Source organism: Copadichromis virginalis, linkage group LG13 (genome assembly GCF_057382275.1).
Source record: "Copadichromis virginalis isolate Kocher_CV1m ecotype Utaka linkage group LG13, C_Virginalis_male_GT1.1, whole genome shotgun sequence".
Classification (NCBI taxonomy): domain Eukaryota; kingdom Metazoa; phylum Chordata; class Actinopteri; order Cichliformes; family Cichlidae; genus Copadichromis; species Copadichromis virginalis.
In genome coordinates, this window is record NC_140630.1 from 9,421,890 (window position 1) to 9,439,132 (window position 17,243).

The following is a 17,243-nucleotide window of genomic DNA, read 5'->3' on the forward strand; positions in this document are numbered from 1 at the left end:
GGACATCGACCTGAAAATTTTCGTCTTCGGACTCGGACGAAGCCGGGGCTCCAGACTCGGAAAGAAGAGGGTCATGCCGTGCGACAGCCGAGCGTCCCAGCACTCTTTCCACAAACGTCACCCGTCTTTCCAGGGTCGAGCGTCGGAGCTGGCGACAAAACGCACAAGCTTCGGGCTCCGTCAACGCTCTCCTAGCGTGGACGATCCCCAGGCAGACAGGGCAGGCATCGTGCTGGTCGCTGTCGCGCAAAGAGAAACCACATCCCTGAGGACAGGGGCGAACAGAAGATTTCTGCTTTGCTCGCTTCGGTTTGGAGTCCATTCCCAAAACGCAAAGCGAAACGCTGCACAAGAAAAACTTGAAAATAGCGCTCCGCGGGCAGCCTACGCACCAGCTGGGCGGTGGAGGCTAACACCAACAGGGGCAGTTAAGCTAGGTTCAAGTTGGCAGACAACGGAGCTAACTAGCAGTAGCTAGCCAGCCCAACTCAGCAGAGGTGTTCTCAGCGAGGTGAAGAGCGTAAGAACTGAGGGATGACGGTGATGGCAGCGGCTATATGTGCGGGCGGGGCCTTGCGCGTGTCATCACACGTCATCTGCCGTAAAGGCGTGAATAGAGGTTTCTTCAGCCAGGACACGCGAGGGCGTGATATCCCATACTTATGTGTTGTACCGAGTGAATCGACTGAAAGGGAACTGCTACAGCACAACAGGTTGCAGCCACTTTAGGAATTCAGGTTATTTTCATTTGTGCAATCACAGCACTGTGTGTTGTGGATATGACTTGAAGGGAAAATCCTATAATATAAAGCACAAAAGGCCTCTCTGACGGTGGTGGAAAATATCTGTCTAGAAAAAAGGGGGGGGGAAAAAGACTCTGGCCTGCCGCAGACATTTGGCTTTTACACTGAGGGGAGAGGCTGGATGCCAGATCTCCAGTTTTATAGAGGCAAGATAAGACAGAAGGCAGTGTGATCTCACACACACTCATACACACACAGAGCAAGAAGGAACACAGATGGCGAAGCCAGTGAAGAACAAAACAAGACAACGGCACACAAGAGGACAAGGTCATGAGCATCAGTTATCTAAAGAATGAAACTGAACTCAGGCTCAACGATCCATATAGATCATGTCAAATCTTTAGCTATAAAGTGTATTTTAATGCTGTGTTGTTTGCGTGACACCTACACTTCTCCATTTATTACATTTCTACTACTGAAAGAATATATGAGGAAATATCAATAGCCTCTTGGTGAACATTTAGGGTTAGGGTTACTGTTAGTAGCTTTAAGAAAGCGTGGACAACACACAGGCAGCAGGCACACACACACAAACAGGTGGCGTATGTGGCGTGATGGTGGGGTGTGCTCCATAAAGATGTGTGGATGAAACTGGCAAAGGTAGGAAGCCTTAACTCCTTGTCTTCCTTCTCAGTCTTTCCTCTGAAACAAGTGAGGGAAAGATGGGAAAAGAAGAATTTGGAGAGGCTTCCAGTTCTAAGACTGAGAGGGAACTTACTGAGTGTGAGTTTCATCATCATCTGCACCATCATCATCCTCATCCTCATCATCCCCTAAGTGTGCCACATGGCCCCTGGGAGAGGAGGTGAAGACAGGAAGGGGGGCGGGGAAAGAAAGGACAAAGGAGGAGTGGGAGAGGGGGCATAAGGAGGAGTGATCAGGGGAGAAAGGGAGCAAGCAAAGGAGATAGGGGATGACAACAGAAGGCAGAGGCAGAAGAGGACAGAGGAAGAAGGGGGGAGGGGAGGGAAAGCTGAGTGAAGCTTGGTTCACAAACTACTTCTGAACTCCTGACCCTGTGCAGATCTGAAAGGACTGAATAGGTTCAAATAAAAGCATGACCCAATTTTTACTGCGATCCACAAAAATCAGCAAAATGACTCATCTGAGCAACCAAGAGAAACGGTCTGAGGACTAATTACTTCCACAACCAGACACTTTCAAACCCAGCGGTCCAGTTTGAACCATTAAGTCCTTATAGATCTACACACGTCAACAGTAAGCGTAACCTTTTAAATCATATTATATATTATATTATATCAAATTCTCAAATACTGGTAAAAGTCCTTTCATTATCCCAAGGACAGAGAAACCCGGCCTTTGTTTGAAACTCTCTCTATCCTAATGTTTTACATATCAGGAGATAATAAAAATAATTTGGCCCTTAGCATGTCTTAAAAATGGGTAAATATAACCTCTGATGAACAACAACACATAACATATTAAACCATGTCATAATTTTAATACAAAATACCAAAGCAGTATGTGAAGGACTAAGTACGCCGTTACTGCTTCCACAACAATTAAAAGAGTGTAGATACCAGGTGCTACTAATTAAATGCACTTGAATATATGATGATAAGCAAGCATGAGCACCTTCAAAAAAGTAAACGTTTAAAAGCTTGCTAATCATCCCAGGAGTGGATGCAGGTTCACCCAAAGCTCAGATCATGCAAGGCTCGGAGAAACTGCAAGAAACCCCAAGAGCTTCACCTCAGGTTCTACAGCACTCAGCCTGCATGTTAAACATCAAAAGTTCATAACACTACAATCAGGAAAAGACTGCTCAAGTGTTGCTTGTTTGAAAATGTTACCAGGAGAAAACCTCTTCTTTCTCCTGGCAAAAAAACCCTCCAAAACAAAAACATGGCAGTACAGCTTAGGTTTGCAAATTTGCATCTGAACAAACCACAAGACATTCCAACCAATTTTCTTTGGACAGGTGGGACCAAAGTGTAGATGTCTGGCCATAATGCACAGTTCTACATTTGAAGAGATAAAAACAAAAAAAAAGAAACATGACTTCAACGTAACGCATAAAAACTTCCATGCCCAATGATGACCTGGGCTTATTTTGCAGCCAGAGGACCCGGGCATCTTGCAGTCATTGAGCCAACCATGAACTCATTGGTATGCCAAAGGATTGTAGAATCAAATATGGTAAAGCTTGGCCACAATTAGGTAAAAAAAAACAGGACAGTGATCCCAAGCACAGAAGCATGACTAAAAAACAAAATCAAGGTGCTGCAATGACCTAGTGAAAGTCCAATCCTGACTGAAAAGCTGTGGTAGAACCTTAAGATAATAATATGAACTTAACAATGGCCACAATGATGTGAGACACTGATGAAGTCATACAGAAAACAACTGCTTCAAGTTATTGGTGGTAAAGGTGGCTCCAGATGCGGTTTACTTAGTGTTTCACGCACTTCCTCTGGTTTCGTCTTAGTTTTTGTTAAATAAATAATGACACATCATACATCACGTGTTGCTGTTCATCAATTTAAAACATCTGATAAGGTTATTTTTCATATTTATTTAACGTGACTATACATGTAAAAACCTCAAAGATGTTAAGTAACCCTTTGATCAATAAAGGAGCCAAAAAGACAGAAAACCTGGACGTGTTAAGTTCCAAGTAAAGCCACAACATTTTGTAGCCTTAGATATTTTAGCCTAGAGACAATAATGCTAACATGTTCCTGCAGCAAAGCAACCATCCAGCAGACCTGCTATTAAGATTTGCTGTTTAACATCTAAGGGAAATATTTAAGACAACTTTGTACCTGATGCCTAATAATGTACAAGCTAATCTAGAGTTCAGTGAAACACATTTTTCATATCAGACTTACTCACCAAAAGTAGCAAAGCACATAAATAGCAATCATTATCTTTTGAGCAGTGAAGAGGAATTTCTCCATAGAAAATGAAACCCAGTGGCTAAAACTCTATGTCCATATGTGTGACTGCACATGTTTGTTGGTGTGTGCGTGCATGTGTGTGTGAGAGCCATGCTCTGCAGGAAGCTTCTATGAAGCGCAGCCATTTCCTAATGAGAACAAAGCAAGAAGCAAGCCTGAGAGGAAATAAAACCCAGCAGAATCCAAAACGCCGAGAGCAGTGAGACAGCCTGAAGTAATTACTATAGCATTAGTTGCATGTGATTGGCCTCATTAGTCCTGCCGTTAAACAATGATTGGCTCATGGGTAGGCGTGGTTAGAGCACCAGCAGATCCAAGACACTGAACGTGGACGCCAAAGTGGAGTAAACTCACCTCTGCTGCAGCTCCTCCTCCACTGATTTGAGAAGACTCCTGTTTGACAAGTCGGAAAAGCACAAATGACAGAATAAAAAGAAAGACAAAAGTACCCAGGTTTTGATTTTGTGTATCGAGAATAAAATCTTAGTCCTTCCCAGTCTAGAGGACATTCTGCTGTGCTTATCTGAACCTCAGCTTTCTGCTTACAATGCATGCTTGTGAGCAGAAAGCTGCATACAGACAGTGTCATAAAGTTGGCACAGACTTTGAAATGCACAACAGAAAATCTCTTCACATTCCAAGTCTTCTTATTGTCTACATCCTCGCTCAATCTAGACATTAAAAATTTAAAAAATAAAATAAAATAAAATGAAGGATAGCTGCAACTGACAATGAAATGAAAGAAGAGAATCCAGGGGGAGGTAAATGCTTAAAAACAGAAAATAAACAAGCCAGACTTACTTGTTTCCTCCCAAAAAACGCGATGAATCTTGACCGTATTCCAGCTGCAAATCCTACAAGACAAATTAGATTACAACTGTGACATAACCCTTCATAAATAGTTCATTTATACATATATTAACAGGTGCTGTAGATCTTGGCCAACTGAGGCAGTAAACCACGTTTAAAGTTGTGGCCATCACTGAAGCCCTTTTCAGTTGCCAAATGACTGCAGACGCTGCCACTGTAGCAGCTGTGGTGACCGTTACAGCAGCCTGCTGGAAATCATACCCACAATAAGAAGCTCTTTCACCTGAAGTATAATTCATAACCACAGACATTCACAGATGTATATGGTGAGCATATGGGTATTTATAGTTATACAGAGCTGACACTTGCTGAACTCACATTGTGGTCCAATACTACATATATTAATCATCGGGCGTTAGCCACAAAACAAGTCTGGCATTTGACACATTTAGGAAAAGGACCAATAATTAGGTGCACACCAAGTAACTAATTTCAATGTCATCATTAAACAATGATGAAAAGAAACATTATCATCCTACTCATCCTGCTAATTTTTGCTAGTACTGGCTTCACAGATAGAACACAGAAGTTGTTTCCAAAAAGTGGTTCCCTGTCGTTTGGGCTTGTGAAACCCTAAAATTTTGCATTATGGTCTCATGCACTGACTTGTTGTTGAGTCAATGACTTATTTTCTAGATGAAACAAGTTCCTTTTAGGTCACAAACAGGTGAAAACATGCACTATTTCACAAAACTTCACAAAATTTCTTCCAAATGCATTCAACACCTCTAAAGGAGGCATATAATGTTAAAATTGGATTTTCTCAATTCATTATCTTTGTCAAAATAGTCACAGTAACAAGATAGAAATAAGTCTCTCTGCAATATCTAGACAGCAGTACTTCTATTGGTCAAGTTTATCTAAAGCTTTGCTCTTTTGTGTTGACTACTTGGGTAAAATGACAAAAAACACAAATGTATGACAGAGTCTGAAGCCATAACTTTACAGAAGCATGCACAAAGAGCAACTACAAACGTATTTCTAATATTATTATATGTCATTACTAACATATTTGTTTTCTAAATCAATCAAACAATCAATACACATTTTTAGTGACACCTAGGGCTGTGCGATATGACCAAAATCTCATATCCCGATATAAGACATCTATCGTCACGATAACAATATAAATCACAAAAATGTAACATTTTCTGTAAATTCTGTGAATCTCGTGCAGCTCGTTTTGCGGGAAGTGTTTCCAGCTGCGCGTCATGTAGCTGGAGTCGAGTGTTTTAACCGATGCATGAAACTACACATTTTTAGACATAAGTTTAACGGCCGCCGTTTTCTTTGTGAGTATTTATTACACGGCGTGCTGCGGGGAAAAGCCTGTTCTAACGTTTGAGTCTAAGGTTTATTTTTTTTAGCACCTGGCGGCTCTTTTTTGCTTCTCATCCATAAATACTCTGCATACTCTTTCACGTGAGTCAGTTTATTTTGAAAAGTCTCAACAGGATCTTGAGCTTTATTGTGAAAGGTTTATATGGAACATAAACAAGCGGACACGAGATGGTGTTACCGTCGTTGTTGCTAACCACAACGCATAAAAACAGGCGCTTGTCCGTCCGTAGTGTGGTTATATTAAATATAAGAGAAAGAGAGAAAGAAGAAATGAATATAGCCACTACAGTGACCGTCAAAAGGATGAAAAAATATTGCCGTAAACAGTTTATTTTGCAACACCACGAAACAAACGATAGCGTAAAATGAAACGATAGACGTTTTTATATCGTCATCCGATATATATCGTTATATCGAACAGCCCTAGTGACACCCCTAATACAAAGTATCTGTAGTACAGTAAAGTACACCAGTAACTCTTTGGAGCAGTTATCAGATACATTGGTGGACGCCTAAGTGACTCGCAAACCGTGGATTGGGAACCAATGTTTTAGATAACTTTGGTAAGAAAAGTGTTATGTTGTCATAAAGCACATTTGAGAGTGTGCGGGCTAATAAAGAATCAGCTGTGCAGATTTTATGATTCTGCAGGCTGACAATAAATTCAGCACTATGACAACGGTCCTGAATTTAAATCAACTAATGAAATTCTGGTTGGATATCGGTGACATAAAAACCACAATGTGAATGCAGCATCTTGTCAGAGAAATATTTTTGAATGTTACGCCTGAAAGCAAAAAGCATGCAAGAGGAAATGCGCACTCCAGATGAGCAGACACAAAACACCAATGCTACAAAGAAACTACAAAGAAACACGCATACTAACAGACAAAAAAACAAAGCAAAAAACAAGGCCTCGCTACTCTGGTTAACTACAAGAGGTTAGAAAAACATAAGCAACACTTTACAAATGAGAGAAGCGCATTCTGTGGAAACATCAGAAATATGGAAAAGAAATATTGAGTACCATAGAACACACATTAAGTGTATGTGTTAATAAATTTGAGCAGACATGCCTTTTATATATTTTAAATCTCCTTTAGATGTCCTTGAGCAAGGCACTGCACCACTACCAGCCTTTAGAGCTGCAGCTCCACTGCTGAACCTGATATATCTTCCTCTATATTAAAGCCTTTCTTGAAGTAAGTCTTACGACTTGGCAGGTATCTTGGCAGTCATTTTGAAGCACTTTAGAACAAACTTTTAATTCAGTGGTTACTGACACATAAAAACTGCATGTACAGAAGTCCAGTTAAATCTGATTTTAAAAGGAGAAAATACTAGAAAAGTTAGCCAACTTTCCCCAAAATATGCTTTTCCCCCCTGAAAGCTACCCTTCTGTCACAATTCTTCAATACATCTCAACTAGACATTTGCTGAGTAACATGCCTCTCCACTGTAGTGTCCCTCCCTGTGTTTATACCTCTGTGTGCCAATCTGTGTGTTTTATGCATATATAAGAACAACAACAACAACAATAGCACTAACGACTCTAATCACTATGACAACTACAACACCAGCTCGTGAGGCAAAAGCTGAAGCTGGAAACAGAAGATAAAGATGGGCAGTAACAGACGGGTGGACTAGAAGAGATGGATCAACAATGTGAAATAACAAATATACAGGTTGGACATCGAGCAGCCGAGAGATTCAGAGCTCTGAAAAAGGACAAAAGTAGGACAAGGACTCATCCTTCAGAGTTTAAGAATGAGCAAGATGGAGAGAAAAAATTAAATTATATTTTAAATAAAGCATGACGTTAAAAATTGACAGACTGAAAATAAATGGGCCAACAGCTGGAGAGATGGAGAGGCTGAAACAAAGAGAGACTAAAGGTGTACTACCAGATTAGATCTTGCTGTATAGTAGAGCTCCTCAACACAGTCCAGATAGGGCTCAGAATCACACTGGTCAGCAAGACAGAGCGAGAGAGACCTCAGTTAATACATTAACCTGTCCTGGACTAATGGTGGGGAACAGGTAGGAATGGTGATATGGAGGGAAGGGATGACTTGTGAAAAATGAGTTTGGGTTAAAGCTGTGTCCACACTGGAAATGATTCGCTCGTCGCACATCACTTTCAAGCTGGTGGCTCATCGCTTTTAGACATTCCAGGTTCCGGTTGTCTAAGTTACTCTCTATAGTTTACTACCAGGTCATATGTCAGTCAAGGGTATTCTTCAGTCACTTGCCTGGAAGTTGGGAACAGTTTATCTTGTGTCCCGCCCACTTCAACTCAGCAAGAGTTAAGTTGTCTTTATTTGCTTCAAGTCGCCAAATGTCATTCTATTTCTATGGGTCACTATGAATCACTTCCAGTGTGTACGTAGCTTAAGGCCATTTTTATTTAGTTTTTAATAGGTGCTTGACTTGGCAAGAAAAGGATAGAGTATATTTGAATAATAATCTCAAGAGAGGAGGAGACAGATGTGAGTTTAAAACATAGATGGAGGTTTGGAATGGAGAGAAAATAATAAACTGTGCTACAACAGCATATATGTGAGCCTACAAAATATAAAGTTAATAAGGGTATAATATGGGTACTTTTCATAACATTCTACATACAAATTAAACAACTAATGGTAGCCAGCTGTATTCTGGGTAGTATTTCCACACATGCATTTCTCACTCATCATGGGTATAGATGTCCTGGTACGTTTAGGCTATTAACATTTTCTTTGAATCATGCTGCTAAAGTGTAATTTAAATGAGTTCTTCCAATTTTGACAAGAAAAATGGTCAAATATTCAGCCAGAAGACGGTTGATGGATACCAAAAGGTCTGACTTGCTAAGGGACATTTATCCAAATATTAGTGGGTGTGTATGTATACTTTAGAACCTGTGTGGATTAAAGAAATCCAAAAATATTTCAAACTTGTGCACTCAATCCTTGCTTTGTTAAGTTATTAAAGACATATGCTGTACAATCATTTCATCCTGGAAAGAGAACAGTTCATGTTAAAAGCCAGAATTTACCAAGTTATTCAAGCCCATGATGAGTGTCCGTAAACTTGTGATCAGCGTTTTAGAGGTACTTTCTGTTACTATGGGTCTGTTTGATTTTTGGCCACTATTGCAAAAAAAGAGAGAAAAAAAAATACTTGCACAGAGTCTCTTTTGATCAAAATATTATAATATGAATGCTAAAACAGCATGGCAGTCCTCACTGGATGGATCTTGGAGCTACAAGCTAAAAGCTAAAATCTACACATGTCACAAGACAAATGTAATGCAAGCTGCCAGAGTTCCCTTGAAAAGAGAGTAGAAATTTAATGGACAGATGAATGATTGTTGATAAAAGATGAATTACAGATCATATGAGGTTAATATGATAGCATTAATCTAAATTTATAGATCAAAAGATAAAGAGACGACAAAATAAAGGTTTGGTTAGATTTTTTGGTGAACTATCAAAGACAACTTTAAGAGGGTGGGGACAGTGGAAGACGTGCAAGAAAGGACAAAAAGGTGAAAAGGAAGTCGGGGAGCAACATATACTGGGAAAAAATATCAAGAAATCATAGCTCAGCCAAAGATTTTTTTAAAGAACCTATGCTAACTTTTTGACCAAAACTGAGCATAATCTGACCAAGATAAATTACAAATTTTATGCAAATGAAAGCCAAGAACACGACTTTTATTCTACTGAGTTCTGTCCAACCAGTAGCGAAAGAAAGCTACTACTGACAAATCATACCTGTGTTTGTCAAACAGCAATAACAAGAGGTCTACAGTTACAACTTCATTAAAATGAATCCATAGAGCTGTTTATCCAGCTGGGTTGTGTATTTTAAGCTACTGCAATAACACTGTTCAGCCACAGCCTTCAGGGTTTGGTGAATCCCAAAACATTCCAGATCAAATTGGACTTTTAATTCCTCCAGCAAGCACAAGATCCACCAGGGACTACTCTCTTTACGATATATTCACAACAGCCTGCTGGTTACTGTAAATCTGATTTTATATGCAACTGGGCATTAGATTTCTGCCAATTCTGTTGTTATACCCATATAATAATTAGCGAAACATGCCATTCCTAAACCTTAGAATATTTAACTAGGATTGGTTCAACACAGACAGAGAAAAACATAGATTGGTGGAGGTGCCATGTGTGATTAGGTGAGGGACAGCCAAGTTGGTACTGGTTAATTAACAACCACACAAATCTCATCTCATTCGCACACATACAAACATAATGTGATCAACTCACCGGTTCATGATGAGGTTGTGTCTCCTTTTCCAAAAGACTATCAAACTTCACTTGATCGACTGAGAGAGGCAAAATAAGAGAGAGGGGAGGATGGGAGAAAGGGAATATCATGAGGTAGGGAGATATATATACTGAGTAAGTTTATTGAAGAAGGAGGAAAAAGATACTAAAGACATTGTATTTGTTCACATTGACCTTTTGTAGCAACTCACATTTCATCTCGGACAGTGTTTTTCCTTCTCTGGTGCTCCTGCTGGTGGAGCGGATACGATAAGGAACCGGGGACTATCAGGAAATAAAAAGAAGAGCAGACAGTGTCAAAGCTGCTCTGGACACTCGGTGTAGTGGTTTGCACTAGATTTGGAAAGATCACAATAGGTTTAAGAACAAAAACATAATCCCACTGCTATTTCCTGTGGGTGGGATTTGATGACACAGCAAAAACAGAGAGTCTCACACACACACACACACACACTGCAAGAACCAAAACAAACAACAGCAACACAGTCAGAGGAAAAACATTCATCCACCCTTTTGGTTCCAAACACTGGATACCTGTAAGCTGTAAAGTCCTCTTTACATTGGAAGCTTTATAACAGAGAGATTGTCACACAGTATCTCATCATCATCATCTGATGATCTACATTCTTAATACAAGCGGAAAAACAGGGTTTAAATGCTGAAATGGAAAACGGTACTTAGTTATTTTATATGTCATGAGTGCAGCTGGCCATTCTTATTTTGAACCACAGTTATTGTTAATTTAAAATAAAATCCAAACTCCATCCCACAGAAATCTAATGACACAGCAACCTCAGTGCATGCTTATGAAGCACTGGAAGACAAACCAAGACAACAAAAGACCATGCATCAATCAAAGCAACATTTAGAACTCGGCTCCTCCAACAGACATTTTTGTTTGCTTGTTTGCAATTATTCTCATAGTCCATTCTCATTAGACACAAACCACGATTAATACCTGAAAGGTTAAAGACAGGTGAAGATGGCGTCCATAGCTATAACACTTTAGCAACCTACAGCCTTTTGGCCTTCCACAACACTACATTTTCTTTTGTCTAATATTTGAAACATCAACATGTTGGAGGTTTTTTTTTCCATGAGTTTGTGTATGAATTTAATACTTAAAAACATAATTCTAGAGAGAGTGACAATGTGATATTTTTGAAGCCATCTTTATGAATTTAGGCATTTCTTTATCATCCCAGGTGCTACAGAACTGAAGTGAATGGAAAAGATCCTTAGTGATGCTATTTATGCCTTTTTTCCACTAGCAACCGCTCAAGTTGACTTTTAGGGCTTTCTGTTTGGTGGTAGTGCCGACTTGGCCGGGTTTCCAAGCAAGCCAAGTTGAGCTGAAAATGTGACGTCAAAACACTGCATGCCACTGATAGGCGAGGAAGTAATGTCACTGGATGAGTCATGAGGGTGACTCCTGCGCAAGAATAATACCGCTATTTTTTTTAGACATGGCAAATAAGGAAATGGGCTACACACAAACCAACACTGGTCCAATGACAAGATCCAGATGTATTTGTGCAAACAACAGAATCCAGAGGGAGCTAGACCATGGTTGTGTTGTATTTGTGTTGCATACATATAAGACATTAAAATGGTATAAAACTGTAATGGAAAACAACTGAAACTGAGTAGAGCAAAGTAGAGTCAAGTTGAGGTGCTAGTGAAAAACTGACCCGATTTCCTGCATTCCCCTTTGATTCTCACCGATGTCGCCAGTTGTTGTTGTTGGAAGGTTACTTTTATCTGCCTATAGTCACTATATGTCAGTCATAAATAATATAAACTTTATAATTTGTTACATTTATGAAGCCATTTCTATTCTACCGCTGTTTTTTAAAGTTTTTCACTTAATTATTTTTTGTTTTTAATTGGGATCTGTGACATTTTTACCATAATGTTTTATCTTATTCTATTTTAATGATCCAATGATTTATTCTACTTAATGTTTTGGCTGCTGTAATACAAGAGTTTCCCAAATTATTAGGAGAAATACAGTGGACCTTATCCTATTATGGCCTTTTATTTGTTCACAACTACACAGAGATGACGTAAAACCCAGTAAGTAATAAATCACCGGAATTTCCTTATAGCCAACCCTTATCTTTCTATTTTGTTCACACATGAGTGCTGTGCAGTTGTGGCTTAAATCATTAACTTCAACTGTGTTCTGAAAATGTTAAAGTTTAGGAGCAAAGCTGAATTTGTTTTTTTTATCTCTAACAATCTCATTACTTAAAGCATTCAAGTAAAATGTGCATAAGATATAAGCAAATTTTAGAATAAGAATAATGACGCAATTTTGTGTGATGCAGTTGTATAAAGTCAGCTGATTTGAATGTCAACAGAAAGGTCTATGAAACCGCCACAGTAAGCTATCAAATGACTGTTTCACATACCAATGTCGACTTCCACGGCAACACCAGCAGAAACTGAACTGGAAATTTACTTTTTATTCATTCAGTTCTGTAGTCCTATTCCCCCCCTGCCCCCCCCTCCGAAAAAAAAAAAAAAACTACAGTCAGAAGAGTTTGTGTTAGAATGACATCAGTGCAGACACTGCAGGAACAGTAGTACCTTCCGACGGGCTGCAAAACGGGGTGCACGTCGAGCACCGGGACTTATGGGAAGAAAGTGACCCCTGTACTTAAACTAAGGATTCAGAGGATCAGGGATGGGGAATAGAAGACAGGAGAGGAAAATAAAATGTGGGGCGATACAAGCAGTGCTAAAAAGAAGAAGAGAAAAACAAAAGTGAACCAAAAACAGAAAATGAGAAATAAATCTGAGAGAAGCAAAAGAAGAAGTGGATAAAAAGGAATGAGTAAGAAAGGGAAAGACAGAGCAGAAAGATGACTCACATGTGACAAAGAAAGGAGGGAGTAAGCATGGAGAGAAAAAGCTGTGAATGACAAAGGAATTTAATGAAAGGACAACTGAGGAGACAGAAGGAAGTTGAGGAAGAAAAGAAGCATGATCGAGTAAAACACAATCACATTTATGCTCGGCCCGACAAAACTTTGGGTTTAACAGAAAATCCTGAAGGTCAAAGGTTACCTCAGGCTCAGGGTCGTCATCGTCAAAGTCGTTGAAGGTGCTGTGGTCGGGGTTGTTGGATTTATCCAGCAGCTCAATCGCTAACGTCCTGCTGAGAGGCTGGGAAACAAAAGGGTGCTGGAAGAGAAACAAGAGTTGGAATCAATCCAGGTGACATCACCAATGGCACATTTTTAAACCAAATAAATAAAAAATAAATAAATAAACTGTACTGGGTAATATGTGATTCTTAAATAAGCAGAGCTGCAACTAATCCAGCAGCTCATTAGGGTGCTGACAAATTGATATGCCGTTTAAATAACAGCCCTAACTGCTGTAGCACACAGTGATGAATGATGCTTACAAAGCAAACTGAAGTTTATGCTTTCCTTCCATTATTTAGATCTTGCTTCATGCATCATGTATCACGTTGCTCCAGCTTCTTTTATACACAGTACCTTTTAACAGCACAGAATGCACCTAGTACACATGTGAACGCTTCATATATAATACATGACACCATGACCACTTAGAAGTTTTAAAAGATATTGAGGACTGATCGAATGAGGAAAAAAAAATATTGCAAAAGGTTAATTTTTTAACAGTGGATTTTTTAGTAGACTTATTTTGGAAGTCTAATGCTGCTTGCTTGAGGTGTAATCACACATCCTGTTTGGGCATCTTGTTTTAAATTTGGCCAATTTCAACCTTAAAGTATGGCTCGTGGGCAGTGATGCTACACATTAAAGTGTAGCTTTACAAGTAACCTTTTCACTGTGTGTTTTGAGATACTGGTCGGAACTACATTGGGTTAAAACAGCAACCCTTTAACCTGAATTTCACTTTGAAGAAAACAACCAAGTTGCAGGCAACAAATCTGCACAAAAAACTGCATAGTGTGTGGTAGTGCTGTGTGGTTGCTCTCACTCAGGCATGCGCCTTAAAAACTGAATACTGGGTCAGTTTGACACAGTAGTTTATATATGCACATTTTAGGTTCATGACAAACCTGCAGAGCCCACATGCAGGTGGCCAGAATAGGATTTCCACAAAGCAACCAAAAAAAATAGCAGCAGAGCTGGAAGCTATCCATCAGACCGCCCCAGAAAGGAGATCTGCCAAATCTGAAATGGCTTTTGATATTTATAAACACTGTTGAGCAATTTTGTCAGCATGGCTAGTTTCCTAACTTAACATAAAAGTTGACTGGGAAGCCCTATCATTTTTGTTTGTTTTACATCATGTAAATATGATTGGAGATGGACTGTAATGTCTGAAAGTTAAACTTTCCTCACCTGCAGCAGTTTCTCAGCTGTGGGCCTCTTTTTTGGGTTCTTGGTCAGAGCCAGTTTGACAAAATGGTGGAAGTTATTTGTCCTATTAGAAAAAAGGAAAAAGGTTTAATGTTTTAGCCCTGTAAAATGATAAAAACTGGTCATTTAAACAGCTGGGTGTTACATCTATAGCAAATGTGAGCAAGACCAACATATATGCAAAAGCATGACAGTCTTACCACTTCATTTTATCTTTCAACTTAGGAGGCTGGAAATTACTCTTTGTCATTAAGAACAGAGCCCTGTTGGGAGAGAAGAAATACAAATGAGAAAAATCACCTTTAACAGTGTAGAAAGACATGCCTTCCTAGCATTCAGTAATAAAGCCAATTTGATACACAATATCTACTCCAAATGACTAAAGCCAGTGTAATATATGAATAGAATAAAGATTAAAATCTCCAGGACATAAATATAGCAACATTTTGTAAAGTAACCCTTTAGACTTGTCACACAAAAATTATCTAAAGCTAATAACATTAATGTCTGTCAGTGGTTCTGACTTTTATTAAATACATGCAGAGATACATGGTAAGAATTAAATCTTCCAAATAATATTGTAAACATTCTTTACTATCATTGCATCATCACAGCCCGCACACACTCCTACCTCATTGGGTGCAGGTCGAACATGGGTGGCTGCAGTTCAGCCAGTTCTATTGCAGTGATACCCACAGCCCAGATATCACACAACTGGTTGTAACCCCCTTTCCTCTCCACCGCTGCTACCTCAGGAGCCATCCTATACAAGGAAACAAGACAGAAGGACTGTATGAAAACAAGATGCATATAAGAGGGAGGAATGATCAACTATCCAAATGGGTTACACAACTACACACAAGAACAGAATATGAACTTTGTACAGTATTTCCCAGCAGCAGCACAGAAAGTTCCCAACCTCAAATGCAGCTCTATGATTTCTCTACAACTAACAAGTACTATTTATTTCTGGGTTTTGTTCTTTTGCATTAAAGAACAGCTAATATAATAAAGAAGAGAAACACATTAGTTGACAAATCCCTATGTGTACAACATTGGCCCATTAGCAGCAAGCATTGTATTGAACTGCCATCAATTCCAATGGATTAAAGCACTCTAACAGAACAGGAAGAGTAAATGTATCCAACAAATCAGTGAGTGGATCAGCCAGAACTTCCTTTAGCTCACCGATGAAAAGGCTCAAGTAATAGTTTTTGGCTCCAGAAATGCAAGGTTAGAAGTCTTTCAGGTCAATTTTGTTACCTTATTTTAATCATTAATTTTTATTTTGATAATTGTAATTTTTTTCCATTAATTTTTTATAATTTTAATGCATTTGTCTCATATTTTCCTCAGTAAAGCACTCTGTATTGCTGAATTGCTTCTGTATGAAAAGTGCTTGCCTTGCCCTGTCCTGCTGGGTTTTATTTTTATTGTTCTACCTGCGTACCCCTATGCAACGTCAGTGAAGCTTTTGGTTAAATATAAACAACTTACCAGTAAGGTGTTCCAATGAATGACTTCCTCTTTGCTAGGGTCGCTGTGATCTGGGCTGATACGCCAAAGTCAGCTAAGGAATAATGAAGAAGAAAAAAACAAAAAGGAGAGGAAAAAGTGGATAAAGGGAAATAGAATTAGAGGAATGTAATGAAAAGGAAGAATGTAAAGAAATAAATACAAAGTGAAAGAGGAACAGCAGAGAGGCCAAGAAAAAAAGAAAGAAAAAAAAAACAAGTCAGCAAATGAGGCCATTCAGATTCAGTCTGTTGAAGCAGAAGGTAATTGCAGGCCTTGCGTGTTTCTCTCACCTAGTTTCACATAGCCATTGTCTGTCAGGAGGATGTTGGCTCCCTGTAGGGGAAGGAAAGAAAAAAACAACAAAAACAAAATATACTGAGCTTTAGGATAAAACACACAATTTTACACTTCAACTAAATTTTAAATAATACTACTAATTATAATAAGTATTACTAAGTATAATCTGAAAGGCAAAACAGTTACAAAGTGCTTTGTCATTGACTTAACTGGTAGTGGGGAATGACTATTCATTTTTCCTATAACAAACACATGCTTAATATATGTGGTTGTGCACCAACAACAGGTTTCCCAAGCATTTATTAAGCTTAGTCCCAGTGTAAAAGAATAATAATAATAATAATGATAATAATAATGCAAAAAACAGCCTTACTGAACCAAATGAATGACCCTAATTAACTAAAAATGAGCCTAATAGCTGAAGTAGATTGCTATGTTACTCACAAAGTGTAAATGTAGAGCCAATATGTAGATTTTCAGAAATCAGATTTAACAATTAATCATGACTATAACTTTATTTATGAACAAATCACTGCCCACTGCCTTTTTCTCCAAACTCACCTTAATGTCTCTGTGCATTTTGCCTTTATTGTGCAGGTAGTATAAACCCTGCAAATAGAATTACACAGCAAATGACGTTACCGTTACTATTACTCATAAAATAAGACAACAATAACATGATAAAGATGATGAAATTTTAAATCTTAATCTGGCACACATTATCAGTACTGTAGACACTACCTGTAGGGTCTCCCGTGACATGTAAGCTATCTGTGATTCTGACAAAGGCCCGGTTACTGGAATATTAGATTAAAAAAAAGACAGAAGGCATGAGGG

At 38.9% G+C, this 17,243-nt stretch overlaps 1 protein-coding gene across 4 annotated transcripts in view; it reads right to left on the reverse strand.

Moving 5' to 3' along the window:
* The window catches only part of LOC146695215 (mitogen-activated protein kinase kinase kinase kinase 3-like), a 49,088-nt gene that overhangs the window by 16,530 nt on the left and 15,315 nt on the right, over positions 1–17,243 (reverse strand). For 3 of the 4 annotated variants that reach the window (XM_085477167.1, XM_085477166.1, XM_085477165.1), the window contains exons 5-18: positions 17,148–17,203; positions 16,968–17,015; positions 16,400–16,442; positions 16,089–16,161; positions 15,223–15,354; positions 14,792–14,854; positions 14,574–14,655; positions 13,300–13,416; positions 10,419–10,491; positions 10,207–10,265; positions 7,840–7,902; positions 4,526–4,578; positions 4,079–4,117; positions 1,522–1,596 (exon numbers count right to left, since the gene is read on the reverse strand). In XM_085477167.1, coding sequence (XP_085333293.1) covers positions 1,522–1,596; positions 4,079–4,117; positions 4,526–4,578; positions 7,840–7,902; positions 10,207–10,265; positions 10,419–10,491; positions 13,300–13,416; positions 14,574–14,655; positions 14,792–14,854; positions 15,223–15,354; positions 16,089–16,161; positions 16,400–16,442; positions 16,968–17,015; positions 17,148–17,203 — 976 coding nt within the window. The remainder of the gene's footprint in view (positions 1–1,521; positions 1,597–4,078; positions 4,118–4,525; positions 4,579–7,839; positions 7,903–10,206; positions 10,266–10,418; positions 10,492–13,299; positions 13,417–14,573; positions 14,656–14,791; positions 14,855–15,222; positions 15,355–16,088; positions 16,162–16,399; positions 16,443–16,967; positions 17,016–17,147; positions 17,204–17,243) is intronic. The other variant, XM_085477168.1, reaches the window with a different exon arrangement.